Here is a 24,763-nt window from a genome sequence, read left to right as displayed (position 1 = left end):
TTTGCACAAATTAGTAAGTTCAGTAGATCTCAGTAATAATTAGTTTAGTTTAGTTTATTTACATTATTAGCGTCTATATATCTGTTACAAATATTTAAGACTTGATACTAATAATTATTAATACATTACAATCACACCACATATAAATTTACAATACATTTACAATATTTCATAAGTTATATCAAATTTTTAGAAAAAGAAGAAAATGTAATATGTGTATATGAGGAATACTTAAGCATATCTTAATATAACGGTGGTTCTATTCTTTACATTAACTAGATATTTATTCAAATGCTGTTATTTCTTTTGCTGAAACAATCATATATATATTGCTACTATTTTTTGTATTGATTTCTTTGGATTTATAATAAAAGCAAATTTTTCTTCGTTTTTCAACCAATTTTCTATTCGTTATTGTGTTATATTTTCAATCTTATCAATAAGATATTTTCTTATTTTCTTAATTAGACAACAATACTTTGCAGCAATTTGTGAATTTTTAGTACATAACGTTTTCACGGATATATGTTATGCACTCCACTAGCAATTATAAAACTAACAATTTTCTGCATAAAGTTTTTTTTTTAGTTCAGCTGCCGCATTGTCGGTGTTTTCATGAATTTTGCTTCGGTCTCCAGCAGGGGTACCTAATTTGTTATTTCGTCTTCTCCAAAACAAGAAGGTTTATCGTGAGACTATTTCCAGAAAGTGCAGTCCTAAAGGCAAGTTAAGATTACTATAATAAATTACGACCACAATATCCTTTGGGTTCTTCCGATCCTTGTTATACACGAGAACCTTCTACGACCTTAGCAGCACCTATTATTCTTCAGTCTTAATTGTTCCTGATCTTCTTGCTCGATATTGTCCACCTTACGAAATATATCTGCCACAGAATTCAATATCAATACCTTCAAAATGACCCCTATTCGAGAATACGAACTTATTCTTTGTTGCATCAACAATAGACATGATATAGAAATATTGTGTAATGCCAGTTAACCTTAAGAGAAATGCAGAATGCAGAGTTAAGAGGCCAAAATATATTCCAACAATTTATTGAATATCTGCTTTGTTTTTAGCTTCAGGATGCTTTTTCCACTGACAATAATATAACCTGAACGAAATATAGACAGGGAGCAAGTAATTGATATTTGGTTTTAATCGCTCTGTGATAAAAAATATGGCGATGATTTTGGATTATATCGTATTATATTATTTAATCTCATGAATTTGCAAACTCCGCATTGGTTCTTCTTGATAAAATATAATTATATCACGTTAAAGAAAAACTAACTTTACAGACAATAAAGCTTTGTTTCATTGAATTTCGGGCTGTTGACAGTTTTAGACATTTAGGGAAAATAAAAGACTGCAAATGGACTCATTAATGTTTAATATGGCTGGGATTCAGCTCATTAAGAACCCTTAAATCCTCCGTTTAATATATCGTAGAGAAACGTAACAGATGTCAAGCAAAGCCAAATGTATTCTAATCATAAAATGTCTCATTTGATAAACAGATACGCGGTGTTTTGATAAAACATAGCATAGATTTCGTATTGAAGGACTTGAAGGATTTTATAACTACGATAGTTTGATAGGTTTTAAGGTAAGCTTTGGAGAACAAAACGGTTTCTTCTAAAAGAGGCGTTTCGCAAAAATTTAACAACCATGGTTTCAGCGAGAACTCAGTTACCCTCAGTTAGTACCATGGATTTGAATAACTGAACTGTTTGGCTTGTCAAATAAAGACTGTATAGCTACAATGGTTTGATAGTTTGAAGGTTAACTTCGGATAACAAAAATGTTTCTACAAAAAAGTCCTTTCGCAAAGGTTTAGCAACCATGGCTTCAGCGAGGAATTTAGTCCAAAAATTTGAATAAACCGTTTCTCTTAGAATATATTTTTTGCGGGTCCATCGTTTATTGGCAAGTCTCGTCAAATCACTAAAGCCTCTTCTCGTTTCATGTCATCGATTATATGTTTAGTAATAGATTCTTTTTGTTAATTTGTGTCATTTATTTCCTTTTCGTCATTTGACTGAATAACTCTAACGAGCCCCGCTTGTCTCCCTCGGCCTTTCAGGAAACTTGACATGCGTCGTCGTATTTACTTAACATATATTCTCTTTCCATGACATCAATGCGCCTAGCTGTCCGTGTTTCGGTATTTAAAAAAGCGCTTATTAAGGCGTTTAGTCGTCACATTTATTCTACATCCTTTTCCCAAGATACTTTGTCGCTGTGACTTTGACCTCCATAAAAGCCTTGGAGCTGACGCATGCGCAAACAGTAATGACAAACCTGATAGAGTATTCAATATGCTTGTCGCTGTGAACTAAGGGGGGCGAGTCGACTATCTCCCTGGCATATCTTGTAACTATTTTCATAATGTGACTGGATAGAAAAGGAAAACACGGTTCCAAAGGCATGGTAACTGTTAAACCTCCATAATGGAAAACAACCTCTCTTCGTCTTCTTCAAATGTTAATGGCAGCGGGATGTTCTCTGGAAGTCGTCGGCTTTCCGTTCGGCCATCCAGTCCAACAGGATTCGAAACAGGAGGACGTCGAAGTTCCCGTGCCATGCTTGACCAAAAGGATCTCTCGCCAGCCATTCTAAAAATGGAGCTTTTGAGCCGAGTCATAACGCTTGCCATGAAAAAAGAATGGTCGTCAGTTGAACAACATCTTAACATCCTTGAGAAAAACAACTTGGATTTATCGTCGTCCGAACTTGAAGTAATACTTTAAATTTTAGCTCATTTATCATAACAATCATCATCTTTTTAGACTTTACACCACTTCATTTACGTTGCTTTGGTAATAGAAGTAACGTATTTTTTTAGATTTTCGCTGGCAAATCTTCCATAAACGTTTTTTTCATTTCTTCGTAACTATGCTTTATTTAGTTTCCAAACACCTTATTTGACAAATTTGAGCAGCGTATTTCAATTTTCTTTTGTCTATTTCTCTTCTTGTTCAACCTGTTGTCGTCATCAGTGACTTCTCATGGATAAGGAGGATCGCAATACACCTGTTATTATCTACGGTTTTATAGTATTCTTTTAATTATATGAAGTTTGAAACTTGTTCGCCGGTTACATTATTATATTTTACCGTGAGCGTACTAAAACTTATCTATATTATGTTTATAATATAAGGTGCCATATTTCTTTGTCGTAAATCAGGGCTATCCGGGATTGCATATGTTTTCCGCGTTATATTGTTAACTGGCGACGCTATCATTTAAAACTGCTGAATACTGCTAGTAACTAATTTGCCGGCCTTCTAGTTCTCCTAAGCCAGTTTGAATATATGTGACCTAGAAATCATATTGTCCAGTACAAACGTACAAAACTTATGATCTTTAAACATGAGAAATGTTTTCTTCGTTCTTTGATATAATAATAAATTGCAACTGATTCGAAGGTTTATACAAGACATACATATGGTAAAGCTTTAATCTCTGGCTGCTCTCTTGATTTCAATTAGTTCGTGCTTCAACGAACTTAGCTTATGAGCCGAAAGTACAAGTACACCGTCGAGTGTGTATAAATTATTTCCGTAAATTATCTGATATTTATCAGTTATTTTTCACTCGTCTCCTATTTCCTATATTAGGTTTTGTTCGAAATGCAAAGTCAAGAAGTGAATGGTAAAAGATTTAGATGTTCAGCTGTTCGCTCTGCAAACTCAGCAGAAATACTTTCATTTGAAAAAAATGAACTATAAAAGCATATATTTATTGTTTCTTCCTGATTTCCCTGCCTTCCCCCGCAACAAATGCCAGGATAAACTTGAAAACTTTGAAGGTTGAAATCAGTTTTAATTTTAAATTTGGCAGAATTGTGTCGCCTACTGCTTCTTCGTTATCTTTTCTTCCATTTCTGCGTATAATTGTATTTCCTGTGGTGTGATGGGAAAGTTGTTTGCAGATATGATTCAAGCAAGTCTTTCTTTTTTTCTCATCGTGTTTTTCCTCTTTTTCTTACCAGGACAATGGCCTTACGCCTTTAATGCTCGCATCGAGGGATAACAAACATAATATCGTGGAAAAATTATTAGAACTTGGTGCAGTTGTAACAGACAAAGACAAGGTAGGTATATATACATTTACTGATGTCTAACGTTACTTAAATTGATTGAAACATCATCCTTGATTTGCATACATGTCAATCTATCGCACAACTGATAAAAAAACTGATCCCCCACTGAAGTTCCTTTTCCCAAAAAAAATTCCGTCTTTAAAACAAACATCACCTACTCGATGTAAAATTTGATTAGAAAAACGGCATCGGTGACTTTATCGGCTTGAAAGCTAGAATCTGGAATAACCACTTATGTGCTACGCGGCTTTTAATGATTATATTTTCCGAACTGTACTCGTGTAACGTAAAAACGTATATGGAAGCAATATATTCCTAATGCTAGATATTTTAATAAACAGAGTTTCAGATTTTTTTTCCTTTCCCTTTTCTTTTTTTTTTTTTTTTTTTTTTTTTTTTCATTTTTTTTTTTTTCATTTTTTTTTTTATTTTTTTTTTTTCTTTTGCTTTAGTTTCAAATTTTCATTCTATTTCTTAACCACTTTCTTAAAATCCTCTGTAGAAATTAGTAAGATAATTATCATTATTCTAATTCCCCGTCCTATCTTTTTAATTTTATATACGGCTTTTCACAGTTTTTTGTTTCACTAAACTCATCCACTTTTTCGTCGAATTTACACTTGAAGGCCTAAAATCAAACGCCAAATAACAATTTTTAGATTATCTTAATCAACTGTGAAGGATGTAACAAATCGTAATAAGCATTGATCTCTCCGAGTCTGACCTGTACTTTTTCATTTCAGTTGACTGTATTTACAATTCATTGAATTTAGTTTTATCGGTAAAAGCCGGTTGAAATGAATATAAACTTTTGGCGTTAGAAAAAAAACGTATCTTTCTAATGTTATCTTACTATAACGCTTAAAAACTGTAGAACGAAGATTTTATAATGATTTCCGAGTTTAAACTGTATTTTTATTTTTTTCATTTAAGTGGCTTGTGAGTCACAATTCATAAATAAATATTAACTTTAACAATGAAAAAAATCGTTTCTACTGCTATCCTGCTACAACGTTTAAAAAGCTGTAGAACGAAGATTTCTGATGAGATAAGAGCGCCAAAAAAATTTAAAATAATTATGTAGAACAAATATAATCACCACAAATGTACCGCTCAAGTTGCTTCACTTGAACATAATTTACTTTGTTTTTCCCGCCACTATGACAAAAGTACATGTAGTCTAAATAACTCAATAAAAGAAAAACTAACTTGTGAACACCGCCCTGAGTTACTGAAACAAAGACTTAGAATCATTTATACTCTAAGGTCCCAATTTCCTCGCCGCAGTGGGACAAACGTCTCCAGAAAATTTATTTGTTCTGTCCATGGGGCAGGCAATTTTACCTTTTATTTTTTCAATTATTTGCAAGCTAGTTCTCCGTTAGACATTGGACTTGAAGGCGCCATCACGTCTGGAATTTTCGACGGTTTTATTAAATTTAGTATCTCAAACTATTAAAACCAGGATTTAAAGTATCTTTGACTGGGGAAATGTGTTACTAGGTCAAGATTCTATCTATTTGTATGTTAATATGGGAAAATTAAGCACGAACAAATAATGGTTGGGTCTGGAATCAATCGAGTTTTCAATTTCTTTCTTTTTTTTTTTTCTATCTAGTTTATTTTTCGTGTTTTGTTTTTTCTACCATCTGATTTCTGTTTCCAAGCCTCTCTTTCTACTTTCAATCTGTGTTACAAATACTTTCATCTTCAAACTTTGCGAAGCAAGCTCCTATTTCCTTTAATATCCAACAAGATATCCATGTAATAGATGAATAATACGAAAAATGCCTAAGAAAACTATTGATACTAATCGTAAACTATTTACTTTGGTTATTTATTTTAAAATTAGTCCAGATATAGTTCTTTTTCTCTGTCAACATTGCCTGGCCACCACAATTAACAAAAGTCCGTGATGTGGAAAAGCAACCATTGTTGGAAAACAATGAATATGCACCATACCCAAACTGGGTCAAGATTTTAATTTTCGTTGATAAAATAGTTTTTTTTTAATAGTTCGCAAGATTTTTTTTCTTTTTTCTTTTAATAAATCGTAAGATGTTCATCCATCTTCATTATATCGATATTTTCTCTGCGGCTTCTTCAAAAGCTGCTCAACCAACAGCTAATATTTACTGGTAGAATTGATTCATTCAGGTGTCCGTTGACAGCATTTTTATTTGGTATCTTTTTTGGTTCAGGCTGTATGTCCGGGTTCAAAAGCAACCGCTTGAAAAATTAAAGAACCAATGACCAATTTATTTGTTTTTCTCCGGTTCATAAATAGTCTGAGAAGCAAAATAAGGAATAACTAATGTGATCAGTGGAGTGTGCGATACTTTGTAATGAAAAGTATTTCTTTTTAGTAGATATTTTTCCGCAATGCTATTGTAATCTTAAGGGAAAACTTATATGAAAATGTTCTCAAATACACACACACACACACACACATATATATATATATGAGTGTAAGTGTGTGTGCCAATAAACTCGGAAGAAAACATTATAGAAAAATTCCTATTATTTTAATTCAATCTGGATAGTAATTTTTTTTAAATGCCACTCACGTGATCAAGACAGGTTGCCACTAATCTAACACGGTCAAGTTCAAACACTCAGACTACCAGACTCTCTTGCACACTTTCTTTTGTTCAGTGAATACAAATTTAAATAAGAAAGAAAATTCGCGAAGCATCTTGTTAGTGACACCATCTTGCAAACGTCCTATTGCAATTTTTTTTTTTCTTTTCTATTTCAAACCACGCCCGGCTCTACGTTCTTTATTCTCGTTCCAGTCCCTTGTCATTCTTCTGCTCCCATGGCCTCTTGCTCGCAACACTAGATAACAAAATGTCTGTAAAACGATCAGAAGTGGTTCGGTTTTCGTGCACGTTGCCGTGACAACCTTGATTACTTCGTCGTTCACGTTTTTGACAATTCAGAATAGCTAATTACTAAAAAATAATCAAAAATAAATAAACGTGGTAATAAACATATTGTTAACAAAGAGGTAACATTTAAGAAATGCTTGAGAAGTGTTAATTTTTTCTTTTGTTACCGCTGTGAATAGCCACGAAAAAATAGCTTGAATTCTTTCTTCATTCAATAAGACGATAACAAAAACGCTTCACAAGAAATACTAAAAACAGCAAAGAGAAAAAATAGTATTTGTTAAATTGCTAATTTACGAAGAACAGTTTATCTTCTTATCATTTATTAACTTAAAACGCTTCGTCCGATATCTCTAAGATAACAAACCAATTTCCCATCTTCCATCACTTAATCATGTTTACGAGATATTCGACTCAAACTTCACTGAAACGAGATATGAGAACACACCTAATTACTTTCGTATATAAATTACCCATTTCAAACCATGTGATGTTTAGATGATGTTCTCTGGAGAAATATTTCTTTCGAATGTTTTCATATCCACATAATATGAACGAATAAATTTCACAAAGAGATAAAGGAACAATTCACGTGACTTGAATTGCAGACGTTGATTTCATTCGGCTTTTCTTTTCTCTCTCTCTTTCTTTCTTTCTTCTTCCTTCCTTCCTTTCTTTCTTTCTCTCTATCTCTTTCTTTCTTTCTTTCTTCAGTCTTTCTTTCTTTCTTTCTTTCTTTCTTTCTTTCTTTCTTTCTTTCTTTCTTTCTTTCTTTCTTTCTTTCTTTCTTTCTTTCTTTCTTTCTTTCTTTCTTCCTTTCTTTCTTCTTTCTTTCTTTCTTCCTTTCTTTCTTTTTTTCTTTCATTCTTTTAATAAGAATACTAGTTGTAAAAGACAACGTTTCGCTGTCAATCGACAACATCATCAGGTCTGATGAAAACTGTAAACTGTTGTCGAGATGACAGCGAAACGTTGTCTTTTACACCTAGTATTCTTATTAAATTGTACTCCTAAAAGTACCTTTATCAAGTTCTGTCTTTTAATGATGAATTTAAAAAAGTCTGCCAAAAGAATTTCCCCATCGCTGTGGTATATGAATCGACATTGCACAAGTCACGTGACAGCTCTTTTTCATTAATAATAATAATAATGATGATGATAATAATTAATTATTTAATTTACGTCAATTTTCTGACTTCCCGAAGAAAAACTAATCGCAAAATAAGTTAAAGTTACAAATTAAATGTGGACGGATAGAATTTGATAGTGATTTTTGCTAAGTGATTTTAGTATCGAGGTAGTGAGGCTCTTCATGTCCTTTGATGATTGATGACAATAAAACTAACGATTTCTAAACAAACGATGTAGTTAAGGAAATGCGTCCACTCGTTTCCGTTTTTTGAATCAAATAAGCCACGTATTGGAAGGAAAAAAATTGAGAAGCACCAGTAAGAAGCACCAGAAGCCTTCACCGAATTATACTCCTTAAGTTACTGTCAATTAAATCAATCAGTGCTGCTTTTTTACTCTTTTTTTAATTGAAAAAATTCTGGGTAGAGGCAGTTCTGGCTTTTATAAATGTAATTGAATGAAAGAAATCATGGGAATCATTTTTGACTCATTATTTGGCCTAATTATTTTCACTACAATTTAGAACTTGTAGGTACTAGTGGTTCCAGTTCCCGTCACGTGTTATATTTTCCATTAGAAAGTTTAGTTTTTCTCAAGAACCTCTCCAAGCATTTCAAAATACGAGTGTTTCAAACCCCGCAGAGAACCACAAAGCATTTATGAAGGTTTATTGTTTCGCTATTCTAGTCTGAAAATAAACGATAATGTTTCAAACGGCTTTTGAAAATGTCTTTTTTTGTGTATTTAGCTAAGACAGTTGTGACAAAAGTTTTGACAGGACGGAAACATTGCTTTCCTTTACAAGAAAAACGTTAAAAAATGACAAGATCTCTGTAACGTAATTAATTTTACTACTTCTCAATTGCAATAAATCGTGCCTACGCCCAAAAGCTTTCAATTAATATAGATATTTTTTCCCCTTTCCTTTGCTTTGTAAATCAAGGTTATTTTGACTGTTGGACTTGGGTTGTTATTGTAAGAAGCTTTCACTGGCAAATAAATGGCATTGCTAGTGGGATTATTTAAACAGATTCCTTGGGGATTTGCAAAATCCGGAACTCTGACATCTAAGAGATTACTGCTGTACAAGGAGCTTCTTTCAATTAACTTTCGAGATGATGTTTGTTGAGTTGAAAACTGTTTGAATATGAACTGGTAGTTTTAATTGAGCATTCAGATTATGAGCCCCAGAAATCAAACATCGTCGAAAAAGAAAAAGGAGTCGATTAAACCAGTGAAAGCCAAAATCCAATGCTGGTTGGATAGGAGGGCTATACTTCAACCTTTAGGCCGACTGACGGTAATTTATTGAGTTCAATTTTATATTCTGACTTAAAACGATAACTTTTTATTGCTGTTGATTTCCAAATGGCGTCGTCTTCGGTGCCAAAAAAGAACTGGAAGGTAAATGTTCGCAAACACTTATTAAAACTCAGTATTAGAAGAAAAAAGAAGAAGAAAAGAAGACCGAAATATTGGCTTATTTATTATTAATCAATTGTAAGCAAAGAAACCTGTACAGTAATTGATTACCAAGAGATTGAAATTGTTGACAGCTGCTACGAAGGATACGACATTCGCGTACTCCTTGTAATTACTGTACTCTGTTTTATTTTTTTATTAATTAAAAAAACAAAATGTTTATTATTACTCATGAGAGAACTTTTACAGGAAACACACTTTGAAAATGAAAACTTTTAAGAATTAGTTCACAAGCCTGAACTGGGTAGACTGCGGGATTACTTGGCAAGGCTGATAAAGATATTTCTTGACAAATTAACTAGTTAAACTATGTATGCGAAACATTTTAAAGATCGGCAAATCGCATTTAAAAAGTACCTTGCGAGATTACTAGACATGTCGATAAAAAATGTAATTCTTTATTTTTTTCTGCCATTATAACGAAATAGACGCTGTTGGCTAAGAACGACTGTTAATTAATGCAATGGCGACCCGTTTAGTTGACGTTCAACATATATTTTCTATTTCTCTCGCTCTCATTTAATTTTGAATCCACATTTTAAAATCTGTTTTCGTTTATAATTTTTTCTCCCTTCAATATCAACCAAGCAATGATTACTTTTGGTCAAGGATAGTCTAATGTTTAGTTCTAACTCCGACTATTTTTCTACTCTATCTTCATCAACAGGAGGGCCGCAATGCTCTTCACTACGCCGCTTCTACAGGATCGGATGGAATCGTTAAACTGTTGCTCACAAAGAAAGTGGACGCTACGGTTCCGGCTGGGGTAAGTCAAGAAAAATGTTTTGACAATTTACTCGAATTTAAAAGAAAAGAAAAAAGAGAGAAAAAAGTATTGCACATTTCGACAGCCTCATGTCGTCATTTTCGACAAAAGTTCTTATCGATTCCGGCACAGCGTTAGTTAATTATGTTTACTCAGTCGATATTGAGGAAAAACGTGTCGTATCCACTGACACTGAAATGTGAAGATCTACATGAGATATGAGAAAGAAGGATGAATTTCAGAAGGAGTTTCCAATTGGGGGCTTAGACCCGAAGCACGTAAGCCGTGAATTTCGTGTTCTCGTTGTATCTTTTGCCAACATGTTCTAGACATTCTTTGTAGGAAGTCCAGAATACTTGGAATCTCTAATGATTTTTCATGGCAATGCAGAAAGAGAACTTTGAGTTTTCTTTATTACCGCCTGACTATTCATATTTAATTTCATTCTCGGGCCCTGCATCTAGTGTATCAAACCATGTTCTTCTTCTACTTTTTTTACGACGTCTTATAGAGCTTTTAAATAAATGCGACATTACTCGGATAGAAAAGCGATTTCCAAAGGGCTAAAATGAAAAGCCGCAGTTTCTTAGTTTTTTTTCTTCATTATTAATTAATTTAATTAATTAAAGAGAAGTTTTGTCCATTTTCGCCTTATTTTAGTGGTAATTGCACCCGGAAATACGTCACAACATAGTGCGATCTTCCAGCCGCAATGAACGCACGCCACCGTCTTGTGTCGGCGCCGTTTGCTAGACATTTGTATGTTTAATAAAGCCCCCCTCCCCCCTTCCTGGCAACAAAATGGCGGCTTTTTTTGGATTTTATACGATAATTTCAACTTTTATTCGTAATAAAAGGTAAAACGTAAGCCACCCTTTTTGACCGCCCCCCCCCCCCCCCCCTCCCTCCTGGCTACGCCCTTGTTTTTGATAACCTATTTGCTTCTCAGCCTCTGGAGCAGCTACCACTGCACATGGCGTGCTCCCGGCCGTCTGGTGCCTTGGAGATCGTACGAATATTACTTAAAGTTTCGGGAAAAGATTGCAAGCTCATACAAGATAAGGTAAACATTGTGGCAACATATTACAGTGCCACGCAAGCATATTTAATGTATTCCCATATTCCCATACTTCTATGCACGGGCTTTCTGCTTCCAAACGAGCTTTTGCACGCCTTATTTGGTAAGACCAGCCACCTTTGCATCGAAATGTGTCAGTTAAACTTACAAAAGCCTGTGCATAAAAATACGGGACTACATTATCGAAGGTCGTACTTTTGTACTCCGCGTTGGATGGGAAGTAAAAGAATAAACGATTTTCTGTTGCAATGTATAATTAATATATTTTTTACCTTATCATTTATCAACAGAGTGGTGCTTCACCCTCTCTTTCTGGCTGTTTCTGTTGGCAATCAACAAGTGGTAAAAGAACTTCTCTTCTCACAAGCAGAACAACAAGTCAACCTTATAAAAACGGTCAGTTCAGTTCATTGAAAAATAACAATTCATTATAAATGATTATGCGAAAGGATTTTAGTCCAACAACAATTGATTATCTAGAGCTTTACTCAGTAAATCTTTGATGGAATTATAGGAAAATCCTTGTGTTCTCCAAGGTAACATCTATTTATTAAGGCTTTCTACTGTCTTTGCGAAGCATAGCAGTATATTGTGAATATATAGAAGGTATTGCAGTGAAAGTTGTTTTTAAGTTTTTAGTTTTAAAGTTTTCATAATAAAATATTCATATCAAACTTTATAAATAAAACTGTCGTTTGACTGGCCATAAACTCTATAACAATATTTTGTTAGCTTACCTTATGTAGAAGTGAACATAGATTACTTTTTGGTGATTTTTCTGCCATTTAAAGCTTTAAAATGTCAAAAATATGAATTAAAACTTGGGGATATTGCAGGACAAATTCGAGTGTTTCTTCGCAATATCTTGAATTTACCTTAGAAACCTGGCCTTTGCCAAAGGAAGCCCATGACGTTTAAAACCACAGGAATCCCGCACAAACTACAAGTTTGATGACTGAATTGGTTATTTACGGTTTGACTTGTTCACAGGAAACTGGTGAAACATGTTTACATGCTGCTGTCAAGAGGAAAGACTTAGAAATCACAAAAATACTAATCGAGTCAAATTGTCCCATTGATGTCAAAAACGTTAGTATTCTTGGTTCTTACTAACGTCACTCACTGTATGTTATGGGTTGCCTGTGTAGGAAAATATCAGTATAGGAGTAGATTGGTCAGTAAATTAGTAAATTTTCGGGGGAATGGGGGATGGGAACAACATTTGCAAAAACCGCAACGAAAACACTAAACATCATGTTGGTTGAATAGACCTAGTTCGTCTTGGTACAATGTTTTCCAATTACAGACCCCTTGTCATTCCCTAGATTATTATTTCTTTGTTTAACGATTGCGCATGAGACGACACATGAATATGAATTACACCAAACGAAGTAGGTCTATTTTAAACAAAAAAAAAATCAGGTAGATTTTCGCTATATCAACAAACATGTCTTGTTATTTCATTCTCTTACTTGGGTCGAGAATGGTAACAAACGAAGAATCTCCGCGTCAATAAGAATATCTTTTCTTTGAAATGTATAGGGATTTCATATGGTGCAAATAAACGAAAAATTTCAAGTTTGGGTAATGAAATATCACGCAAAACATCGTATTGTTGTTCCTGTCTTACCGCCAATCTTTATTTCATTTGACATGTTTTCAGAATGATGGGCAAACAGCTTTACACGTCGCTGCCATGGAAGGAGATGAAACTATCGTGAAACTACTCTTCGCAGCCAAGGCTGATGCAAACGTCGCAGATAATGTACGTTAACTTACTGCTAATAAAACTACTCTTTACGCATCGATTCTTTAAATGATTTCAATGTATATTTTCTAATGCTAACCTTTTTTGCTGTAGCATGACCGCACACCTCTTCACATAGCGGCACAGAAAGGCCATTCCTCCATCTCTGAGTTTCTGATCGATAAATTTAGAGCTAATGTCAATCTACGAACCAAAGTAAGTTGATCAAGTAAGTTGATTAGTCAGTATGATGACTGAAAGGAGCATCTAGATGCACAAGTAGGGTTTTTATTCCACTTGTGACAGTGTTTAAAACTATGATTGGTCCTTCCAGCTACAAACAACTTTCGGCCAAAAAGATATGCCAAAAATGCTCGATCGCAGGTATTGGGCAAACGTTCTCAATTTACTTAACCAATCAGTCACAGTACGGTCATAAAGAATCTGTTCTATTAGAGCACTAATGTGATGCTTTCTCTTAAAGGATGGTAGTACATTAATGCATGTCGCAGCTCATGCCGGTCATCCAGACACTGCATTGGTATTTCTGAGAAGAGGTGTTCCTATGCATATGCCAAATAAGGTATGTATGTATACCAACACCACTGCGCACTTTGCATTGCTAGCCAGAGACGTCAAAAATTATGAGCTTTATTTTTTTAGGATGGAGCGGTTTGCCTTCACGCTGCCGCACGTAAAGGTCACGTGGGTGTCGTCAAGGCGTTGCTATCGAAAGGGGCGTTGGTCGACACGAAGACTAAGGTAGTGTATTTTGACCGTTTTCGAATTCAGAAAGTTTTATTATATAAATAGAAGTATTCACAGTGTAATGCAAAGCAAATTTGGATGAAAAATTTTTGGAAAAAGTGCACAAATTAAAACATTCCTTTTTCAATAAACCGCAAATAATAGGATTAAGTATATTTTCTTCAGTGATGCTATTAGTGTGCTTACTTTTTCAGGATGACTACACAGCTCTCCACATCGCTGTTCAACACGGTAAACCATTGGTCGTCCAGACATTACTAGGATTTGGAGCGAATGTTCAACTCAAGGGTGGCAAGGTGAAAGCATTCAGTAAACAAACAAGAATTTAAAACATACGTACACGAAACAAGAAGTTCCTTTATATGAGATACTAGTATACTATATCCAAGCCAAGCTAAAAAGGATAAAGAATACAGATCACAGTTATTTGACTTCTTTGTTTTCTTCGATTGCTTTTAGGAGCAGCAAACCCCTCTTCACATCGCAGCAAGAATCAAGGATGGTGAATTGGTAGCTGAGATGTTAATAAAGAGTGGAGCAAATGTTAATGCACCAAGAGTTGTGAGTCGCGTCTATTCTTATGACTACACTTAGTAGTAGTGGGGGTTGAGCGAAACCTGACGGAATAGATGACAGATGGTTGTAAAACATACTGTATGCCAAAATTTAACAAAGTCTCAACTGCGCACTCAACATTGCGCATCCAGGCAGTTTCAAAATAAGGAAGAGACTGACAGATTGTTGTATGCTTTGAGCCAAAATTTAAAAAAGTTTCCACTGAGCACTCAACATTGCGCTGCATTAAGGCAGTTAAAAAAAGCGCTTATAGATATTGTAAATAAATTTCTTGTGTTCTCGTATGTCTTCTGATTTTCAGAACGGTGAAACAGCGGTTCATATTGCTGCACGGTTTGGAAATCTCGCGACTCTCAAGTTAATACTCAGCGAGAAGGCTGATGCTGCGAGACGCGCAAAGGTGAGGGCATCGAAATAAGATGCAAGTTATAAGATGATAAAAGAGATGTTGAAATTTGTAGTGGCGATCATGTTGATGCTGATGCAATACGGAATCTAATTCTCCATGCATGTGCTATCTGCCAATAATGATGTTGATGATGATGATGATCATCATCATCCTGATTTGTTTTCTTACAGAACGGTGAGACCCCCCTCCATCATGCCATCAAGAATGGACGTCTGAAAGAGCTAGAAGAACTCATAATCGTCCTTTTCAAATCAAAGTCCAAAGCTGTTGCAAAGCTCGTGCTTAACATGCCAACCGATGTAAGTAAAAAAAAAGTATTCTATTAACTTCAATGACTTTTTAAAGAAATAATCTTGTCATATCAACCAACATGGCGGCTGTTTCAAGCGCTTAGAATAATTAGTGAATTTGCGCTATATAAATAAATTTATTATTATTATTATTATCATTATTTATATCTAAAGGGATTTTGAGACTTGTGGTTGCACCCCAAGAATTAGTCGAATTCCCTGAACCTCAGTAGCAAATAAATAATTTATCTCTATTTTCGTGTGACAGAAAGGTGAAACACCTCTGCACTACGCAGCCCAGTTGTCTAAAGCCTCAATTCGAGGAAACTTTGGAGTGTCAATAGCAAAGCTTCTCTTACGATATGGTGCTGACTGCACCGCAGTGACGCATTCGGTAAGTATAACAATTATTTATATCACGAAAAATTACATCAAATGACATGAATTAATTTTTAAATTTACTTTTTTTTTTTTTTTTTTTTTTGTAAAATTAAATAAACTAAGGGTATAGAGCCCCTTGCATGTGACGTCAAAGCAGCCATATTTGGAGACCAAAACGAAAGAATTTCAGTCTCATGAGAAATGGAAACCTAATGCTATGTGTTCTAGATTGATCTGCATTACGACGTGCTTCAAGGGATCTATTGGTTAACCTAGAATAACTAGGAAGCTAATGGTAACACAAATTGGCATCGACAAAAATATTTCGGCTGAAAAGTAGAGAGCGAAAAAAACATTAATGACAAAAAAAAAACCTTTTACATTTGGTTTGTTAGCCTTGTCATTGTGATCTAACATTTTCTATTTCAAAATGCCCAACAGTCCAAAGAGACGCCTCTACATGACTGCTCAAGGTCCGGGAACAATGATACGTTGAAGATAATACTCGAGTCTATGCCTCAAAGCAAGATACAAGCTGCAGTCAATAAACGTTCAACGGTAAGTTTTCAAAAACTAAGCTAAGTTTGTGTTTTATGAGCTTGCGTAGAATAAACGACTGTGAAATACGTATTTATCCGCCTTTCTTTTAGGCTTGTCACAAAGCAACGAAAAATGTGAATTTCTGCATTTTAAATTCGTTTGCATTTAGTTTTCGCATCAAGTTTTCGTCTATTAATGGCAATAATTTTGATTCAGGTTGGGCTTGCCCCGTTACACGTGGCCAGTGAGAAAGGTCATCTAGATGTGGTGAAGACATTGCTAAAGTTTCAAGCACGTGGTGACGTATTTGATGACGTAAGAATTTTATGTCACGTGATTATTATAAAACGATGTCCTCTCAATACGATAAAACGTAGAAAATTCCGTTTAGGTGGGATTCAATGAAGTCTGGGATTGATCCAGGGGGGGTTTGTGGGATGCCTGAGACAACCCTTTGAAAACATCTTGGAGTGTATTGGATTAACAGTATTTGTTTCTGAAATAAAACCTAACTTCTAGATTCTAGTTCCTAGATCCTAGATTCACATCTGTGGACAGCGTGCAAACAGAAATAAGAAAGCTTCCTTGATTGATCGCATAGACCCCTTGCATGTGACGTCAAAGGAGCTCGATCTGGGGGACAAAACAAATGAATTTTAATCTCCTGAGAATCGAAACCTATTGTTTTGTGCCCCAGATTGAGCTACATTCCAAGGTGCTGCAAGGGGTCTATATCCACCAATATTTAGATAATTGATGTATTTCATTACTTAGAAAGCACCCTTCTTACAAAGTTCTTGGATGCGAGGTTAGTGTGACTTCGAAATACAAAAGAAATGCCACAAATTCCATCGAGAAAAAGTGTTATTTCTTTTGTATGTTTCATGTTAGCCTAGCATCCACGATACTTTTGAGAAGGTTTCATTCTTCTAGTATATACTTAGTTCAATAAAGTTAGTCACCAAAAACCTACAAAGCTGTTATCGCTGAGAATCATGGGGAAATGTTTTATATCCAACAAGTAAAGCTTTTGACACAAACTGCAGCAGTTGAGGATACTTAGAGGAGGTTAACTTGTAACTGGTAGAAGATCTCAAGTCCATCAACAGTTATCAAGCGGTTGAAACATGTAAAATGTATCTACCCATAATCCTTGCCGGTCTCAGCTTTGTAGCTTTTCAGGCGACTAATTATATTGAAATAAGTGTATGCATATTGTCATCCTTGTTTTACTACTCCAGACAGGGAGAGCGGCACTTCATTTGGCAGCTGAACGTGGTCACCTAGAGGTAGCACAGGAATTACTAGAACACAAGGCTTATGTCAATGCTAAAACAAAGGTAAACCATGTCAGTGATAGGATTAATTGAGTTTTATAAACTATTTTTTTATGATTTCTGATGATGGAGGAAACAATAGACCCTTGCAGCACGCCGGAATGCAGCTCAATTTGGAGAACGTAAAAATAGGTTTCCGATTCTCTTGATATTGAAACTGCTTTGTTTTGTACTACATGTTGAGCTTCTTGACTTGCACCCTGGTTTTAATATATGAGCTCCCTGTACCATATACCCTTCAGATTACCAAAAGAGATGCGATATATTTTAAGGCTTACTTAATTTCCAACTCCTTTACTTTAAAAGGTTGGTTTGACTCCACTACATCTGGCGGCAGAGAGTGGACATAAAGAACTTGTTGGTTTGTTAGCCAGCCGTTATATGGCCAGCATAGATGCTCTTACACTGGTAAGACGATAAAGCTTTATTGTTCGACTCTAGAAGAACTATGATGAAGTCAGGTCATTTATCATTTATTCATTCATCCATGAACATATACCTTTCATGCATCCATCCATTCATCTAAACCGTCTATGCATTTGTCCAACCACACTATCCATCCAACCCATCTCGTCATGATAAATCCTTTCATCTATCCATCCATCCCATCCCAGACATCATTCCAGGTATATATCCATCCAATCCCAAATTAAACATTCTTCCGTCTTCCATCCATCCCATCTCATCTCATCCTTCCTTCAATCTATCTATTCTTCCCATCCCAAACATCCTACCAACTATATATCTATCCCATTCCTTCCTTTCTTCCTTCCTTCCTTCCTTCCTTCCTTCATCCATCCATTCATCCATTCATTCATTCATTTATTTATTTATTTAATCCGTTTGATGATTATTCAACCTAAGATAAGCAATTATCGGCTTGAAGTAAAACTCATTCTACCTCTCTTCCTCTATCTCAGGACAAGAAAACACCTCTACATTTAGCAGCAGAGAAAGGACGAATCAGCGTGTGCCAGCACTTATTAGAAATACAAGCAGATATCAGTGCTGTGGATAATGTGAGTATTTAGAGCAGTTCTCTTATGACTGTGAAATGCTCACGGCACAAACAGGGTCGTGACACGGCAAACGATACGCCAGGCCAATCATAATGCACGATAATTTATTCTCCATCCAATCAAATAAGCGGAACACGGCAGAAACACGGCGCGGACACGCTCATGCCAAGGTCACAGCACTGCCTGACCAATCACATTGCGTAATATCGCGTGAAAAAAAACCGCTAATCAAATTCCTAGAAAACATCACGGTCGCAGCAAGGCAGGCATAAGGCATCGACTTTTTCACATGTTGTCATTGAAGTAAAAAATATTATTCTAATCTAGTAAAAAAAAACATTTACGAGTGTTAAATAATATTTGTTTCTTATTTTCTTGGTTTTACAGAAAGGTCAAACACCTCTACACTATGCAGCGCAGAACGATCATTCAGAAGTTGTGTCGCTCTTCCTCAAACACAAACCAGACCTTTTACAGGAAGTCAATGCAGTACGTATCTTTTTCTTAAAACCCATACTGAATTGTGTATTTATTAGACCGAAGGATGGACCAGCTTTGCAAACGGAGCCAAGGGGCGCATCTAAAGGCCATATTTATGCATTCTAATTTGTTTTCTCGTCGGTCTTTAGGTTGCACGCATATGCGTACACCTTAAAACTTTTCAAACGGACGGTCAGACCGACGACCAAGTGAACAGTTTTAGGCGGAATTATAGGGTTCGCATCTTTCAACTCTTTCATGCTGCTATTTAAAGCCTGTTCATAAAGTAAATGAATTTTTCTCGAAGTACAAACAAACCTGCACATCTAATGTTATCTTCGGATGTATCTTTCATCAGGAAGGCTGTACATGCGTACATATTGCCGCGATGAAAGGTAGTGTTGCTGTCATGAAAAAGCTTATCAAGTTCAATCCAGCAGGAATAATAACCTCAAGAAACAAGGTAAAAACGTCTAAAGTTTTCTAGTATTGCCTTCACCAAAAAAACCCTGAAATCTTATCACCGCCAGAAAGCAACTGGGTTTGTTGTCTTGTGATTATATATGCATATGGAGCGCACTGTTTTGTAAACGTCTTGAAAATTATACCCTAATGAAGTCCAAAATGCCCGACACCTCGGCGGTATTCAACCTACAACCTACCACAACCTACCACTTTTTTTTTTTTTTTTTTTTTTTTGATTAAGCTTTATATACTAGTTGATGGTTTAAAGTCTAAGGAATGAGGAACAATAATCGTATATTTCTTTCTCTACAGAGTAAAAATGCCACACCCTTGCTTCTGGCAGCGGCTGGTGGCCATAAGGAAGTTGTAGAGGTTCTCATCGCTTATGGTGCGCTTGCAAGTGACGAGGATGTGGTATGGCAATGGTTACTTCTTTTTCTTGACGAAGATCTGCGCGCAGCTAAAGTTATAAAAATAAATCGTGATATTTATTCTATATAGTTTAGGTTACTTCACTATACTATCACTCTGTTATTTACGTCAATATTTGCAATTTGAATGCTTATAATATGCTGTGAAATGTTTAATATTATTGTTGAGTATGTTTATATCAGTGTTTTAAGAGCGCGTCTCCCTAAAAATCAAACAAAATCGAAAATTTGTGGCAAGGCTCAAAAATTCAAAATCGCTCAAACTTTCACCATTTGTAACCCATGGTTAGGTGAGAAATGCTATGGGGTTGGTTTGTAAAAATACTTTTTATTTTGCGAGAAATCCGTGAAAAACTGAAATTAGATTTGGACGTAAAAAAATCACCTTCAAAAACGTCCATATTCAACGGCCTCGTGTGACTCGGAAAAGAAACTTACAAACCTCTATTTTATACCATTGAAACACTCGACTCTTTGTGAATGTATTTCGTGAATTTCAGTTAAATTGGGATAATCTTTGCTTTGGAAAGAAGTCGTTAGAAAACGCTACCAAATTCAAAACGAAATATGGAGGTACACTACAAAATTTTTTTGTCCCACTGCCTTTTGCTCAAAATTCAAGAAATTTTAGAAATAAAACCCAAAAGGGTACTAGATTTTAAATATATAAAAATATTTCTGGGCAAATGCAAGCGCGCTCTGTAATCCAGTGCTGAGTTTGGCGTATTTTTAGGAATCGGTCATGAGTTCTAATATTGCGTGACAGGCCGTGACAGTACTGTCATTACTATTTACACTGTTATTTGCCGTGGTATTATTTAATTCCTTTCGAAGATCATGTAGAAACTTCCATTTGAGTTATATATCACCCAATGAATGAAAGATCTGCCAAATATATGGTAAAAAGTTACAGGTTATATCCAAAGTTTGAAACTAAATACTGGTATGCAAATTTAGCTGAGAAATTCCGTGAGACACTACTGGGAATTAAGCAGTTTAATATACTTTCCCCACTTGCTATGAAAGTTATGAAATGAAGATAATCGACCCAGGAATACATAATCTGTATTATTATAATCATTTTTATTTCCCCTAAACTTTAGCGGCATCCTTTGTTTGTGTTCATCAAAGATTGAAATCAACAAGTGTATGTTCATGATTGTGCTGCGGTTATTCATTTCAAGTATTCTAGGTGGAAGCTAGTCTTATTCTGCTGTTTTAGTTGGCGTAATTTTCATATCTTTTAAACTGAAATGGAAGTATCTTGTCATTTTCAAAGTAGAACCGGTACTGCTTGTTCATTTGAGAGAAGGGATGTCAAAAAGAACATCGAGATTATTCCTCTTCGCGCCTGCTGTAAGGACATCAGTAATCATAAATCTCTGTGGACTTTTACTGGAGTAGATACAGAAACTGAGCTGATTTTAGCACGATCTGGTATTTTCAACGTTGGTGAGAGGGAGAAACTCCACGAAACAGGTACCATCTGCCCGCATCACAGATCAGAGCTTGGTTTAGGTTGGCGACGTAATTCCAACAAGTGTTCCGTCCCACAAGAAATATCGAAACACGAGAAAAGAAAAGGCGATCGCGGGATTTCTTTGTCGATATCTGAACAGATTTTGCAGAGGACAGGTGTGCTTGTTCAAGTTGGTTCAGGTAAACTTAGTTTGAAAACAAGTCACAACGCTTGCATTTTGGAATGCAGAGAACGACATCAGTAATTTATGATAATAAGCATACAGTTAATTATTGACAATATGGTTCTTGCTCTACATCTGACAAAGTTGTAAAAGTTTCAGCCACCTTTTATCTTGCTCTACGCTTTTGTTCTTTTTACGTGGAAATGTGCATATCACTGATTTCTGTAACTATTTCATATCCAAAGGTATTTGTAGGCATTGTAGAGAAAGTTTCAATGTGTGCAAAGAAACCCAAAGTGGTTGTTTATATGATCAGGGGGACTGCGACACACCCCGCAGCATACAAGCCCTTTCGAATGAGATTGGTTCTCTTAAATTGGTAAGTATACCATCTTTAAACATTTAGAAAGATAGAGAGAGATAAGTTTATTAAAAATATATAACGTTGCAGCTGTAATGTGTTGTTAAATCTACAAGTTTTTGTTTTTGGGGAACAAAAACTCGTGTCCGTCGAAGACTATAACGTCAAACATGACATGTAAGAACCAAAAAATCAAGGCGTAATATGTATTTATGCATGCACTGACGTCTGAGAAAAGGAGCATGGGGAACCTACCATGCATTTGTGTTAAAATTCCGGCGCCCTGTACCGAATACCCGGAGAAAAACTTGCCGCTAAAACATAGTTAAAGTTGCTCCTATTGAATAGCTAAAACTGTTGAAGTACGCCTCAGATTCCCCCTAACACCCGTATTCGCGCTGTTAAATGTGCGTAAATCCACAGTCTCGCCGCTTTAATTCCTGCCCTGTCCCCGGGCGTCTGGGGACGGGGATTTTCACTAATGCTCTATATAATGGATTTTCGTCGTATGCCATCTCTTTATTGGATCGTTTGTATTATCTTGTTGTGATGCACACGGTGTGCCGAGAAAATAAAAGTGATTAGGGTGACAAACCTTCAAGTTTATTAATACACCCCTAACTTTAATAGGCTTCAGGACGAGTAATTCAGTCATCTGACTGAAATGTAACTGTTTTACCATTGTCATACCATTGTCATACCTGTCATACCATTGAAAATACCCTTAGGCCGAAGTGTTTGATGGGAGGGAGGCAGATGGTGTGCTGCTAAATAGAGCTAGTTCAAAAACGTTGAATACTGAATACTAGCACTGTATGTGTTCCAAGACCAAATGCATTATGGGTCACAGTGACATTGTCTAAAGTATGACCAATAATAATTGTTCATTTATTTATTTTTAGTTTGTGCATCCAATATGAAATATGAAACATAGCTGCATACGAATAGCAAATACCTGTATATTTACTTTTTATTTCAAATTAACGAGACCCCAAATACCATTTGCACTTGCAATGCGCTATACACCCTTCTCATAATGGCTGATGAACGCACGTAAACGAGGTCACCCAGTCATTTTGCAAGGTTGAGCCAAGCTGATCATTCAAAATAAAGGCTGTTAGCGCTAATTAAGATCAAAACAAATGTCATTTTTTCATACTTTTCTTCTTTAAAGTCATTTCATGTCATTTTATATCGATCTTTTATTGTGAAATAATGACTGGGTGACCTCGTTTTCGTGCACTTGTCAGCCATTATGAGAAGGGTGTATTCAGTATGTATACAGTATTCAATATTTAACCTTTTTTGTTGCAGCTTTCCTTAGATTGACTGTACAATCATGCTAGCTTTTGTTCGCAATTTCACGAAAGAAAATAGCTCACTGCAGTTTTCTACTGTCTTTGTATCGTTAAGGGAGAGAATGAGGAGGTGAAGTTTTCCACACCTACTTTATTGTCTTTGCCAGCAGAGACACCCATCAGTCTCTATAAGCCTTTAGAAAGTTCAGAAGAATCTGACAAGGAAACCGAACCATCCAGTAACAGCTGCCGATCTAAGTTAAATGCGTTTTTGTCCAGTAGAGATATAAGTCCTGTACGGAATCAGCTTAAGACCTCGTGGCAGTCTACTAAAGGACGAACAAGACGATATTATACACGGAAAGCACGGCAAGCAGTTCAAGCCGTTCTTGAGGAGATAGCACCAAGAGACGTGGAAAGCCTTTGGGATGCTATGAGCAGTTCAAGGAACGTAGCTCAAGAAATCCCATTAAATCAAGAAGACGATGTAGATTCTCTTTTATTAGATGCCTTGACTGAATGCTATAAGAACGCTAAACACTGGGGTACGCGTCGTCAAATACTTTCGATTATAGCTGACAAAGTCACCTTTAAGACACTTAAGCGGTGGATTCCAGACCTGACGCGCTATAGATTTAACATTGCTAGACATCATCGACTTCTTCATGGGCGTGGTGCTGCATTACCTGACACTGCTTGTACTAGAATGTATGTATCTACGGGACAGCTAAGCCACTTCATTGACTTTATCACAAGTGCACATATTGTACAGGACCTCCCATTCGGTGAAAGGAAGTTAAAGCTATCGTCCAGTGAAGAAATAGTTGTTCCCAATGTCATCAGGACTGTCATCCCGGCACAAATTATTCAGCAGTACGAATCGTTTTGTAGCGAAGAAGGCTTCAAGCCCATGCGACGTAGTACCCTCTACAGAATATTGGATGTGTGTTCTGCTTCAATAAGGAAATCTCTCCAAGGTTTAGATTATTTTGGAGCGCAGGGTGCCAGAGCGTTTGAAGACCTAGAGCAAGTTGTCGATTGCCTTGGAGATAGCAACGGACTGGGTTTGTCTTGGGCAAAGGCAAAGAAAGAGCAACTAAAGGAAGCCAAGAGATACCTGAAGGGTGATTATAAGGTATGTCAAGAAATATATTATAATACAAACTTTTCTAATAGCCTAGTTATCTGTAGATACTTTGGGTGGGGTTTGACAGAATAAGAACAAGCAATATTTTATTGATGTTTTCATGACTAATAAACTATGTATTTTATTGTGTTTCTAATTGAATAGTATGAGAATTATCTCGTCTCCTTGCGCAATTTCACTATTCTCTGACATTTGTTCATGCAGTCGTTTTTTTCTCATTTGGGGTTCATCTTCTTGCCAACTTTTCCAAGGGTTCCAAAGATTCTATATAAGAAATTAAGGTTCTTTTATCTAATTTAAGGTTCACGTGTCCAAACGTTCCACGGTTCCAGACCACTGTCATGTGTACGCTTTAAGTGATCCCAATGATAAGCATTACAAAGGCACGTGTGACCATACCCACAACGCAAGT

General features: G+C 35.8%; 2 protein-coding genes across 3 annotated transcripts in view; one reads left to right on the top strand and one right to left on the bottom strand.

Annotated features, from left to right (window-relative positions):
• Positions 1-12,312, bottom strand: part of LOC116303374 (uncharacterized) — a 59,213-nt gene extending 46,901 nt beyond the window's left edge. For both annotated transcript variants that reach the window (XM_089032281.1, XM_089032282.1), the window contains exons 1-2: positions 12,197-12,312; positions 11,732-11,843 (exon numbers count right to left, since the gene is read on the bottom strand). The gene's annotated coding sequence lies outside the window, so the exon portion shown is untranslated. The remainder of the gene's footprint in view (positions 1-11,731; positions 11,844-12,196) is intronic.
• LOC116303375 (uncharacterized) overlaps positions 2,251-24,763 on the top strand; it is a 31,044-nt gene continuing 8,531 nt past the window's right edge. Inside the window, 24 exon segments of the mRNA XM_089032280.1 lie at positions 2,251-2,744; positions 4,001-4,102; positions 10,283-10,381; positions 11,331-11,444; positions 11,750-11,761; positions 11,763-11,855; positions 12,450-12,548; positions 13,123-13,224; positions 13,321-13,422; positions 13,691-13,789; positions 13,870-13,968; positions 14,169-14,270; positions 14,434-14,535; positions 14,852-14,950; positions 15,130-15,258; positions 15,518-15,643; positions 16,072-16,188; positions 16,387-16,485; positions 17,412-17,510; positions 17,814-17,915; positions 18,428-18,526; positions 18,914-19,015; positions 19,365-19,469; positions 19,784-19,885. Of these exon segments, the coding sequence (XP_088888406.1) occupies positions 2,457-2,744; positions 4,001-4,102; positions 10,283-10,381; positions 11,331-11,444; positions 11,750-11,761; positions 11,763-11,855; positions 12,450-12,548; positions 13,123-13,224; positions 13,321-13,422; positions 13,691-13,789; positions 13,870-13,968; positions 14,169-14,270; positions 14,434-14,535; positions 14,852-14,950; positions 15,130-15,258; positions 15,518-15,643; positions 16,072-16,188; positions 16,387-16,485; positions 17,412-17,510; positions 17,814-17,915; positions 18,428-18,526; positions 18,914-19,015; positions 19,365-19,469; positions 19,784-19,885 (2,592 nt within the window). The 5' untranslated portion in view covers positions 2,251-2,456.

Source organism: Actinia tenebrosa, unplaced genomic scaffold, assembly GCF_029948245.1.
Source record: "Actinia tenebrosa isolate PJP-AT-01 unplaced genomic scaffold, QUT_ActTen_1.0 PGA_scaffold1__47_contigs__length_23844297, whole genome shotgun sequence".
In the NCBI taxonomy this organism is placed as follows: Eukaryota; Metazoa; Cnidaria; class Anthozoa; order Actiniaria; family Actiniidae; genus Actinia; species Actinia tenebrosa.
The sequence above is the reverse complement of the archived record's forward strand: the minus strand, read 5'-3'. Positions and strand labels throughout refer to the sequence as shown.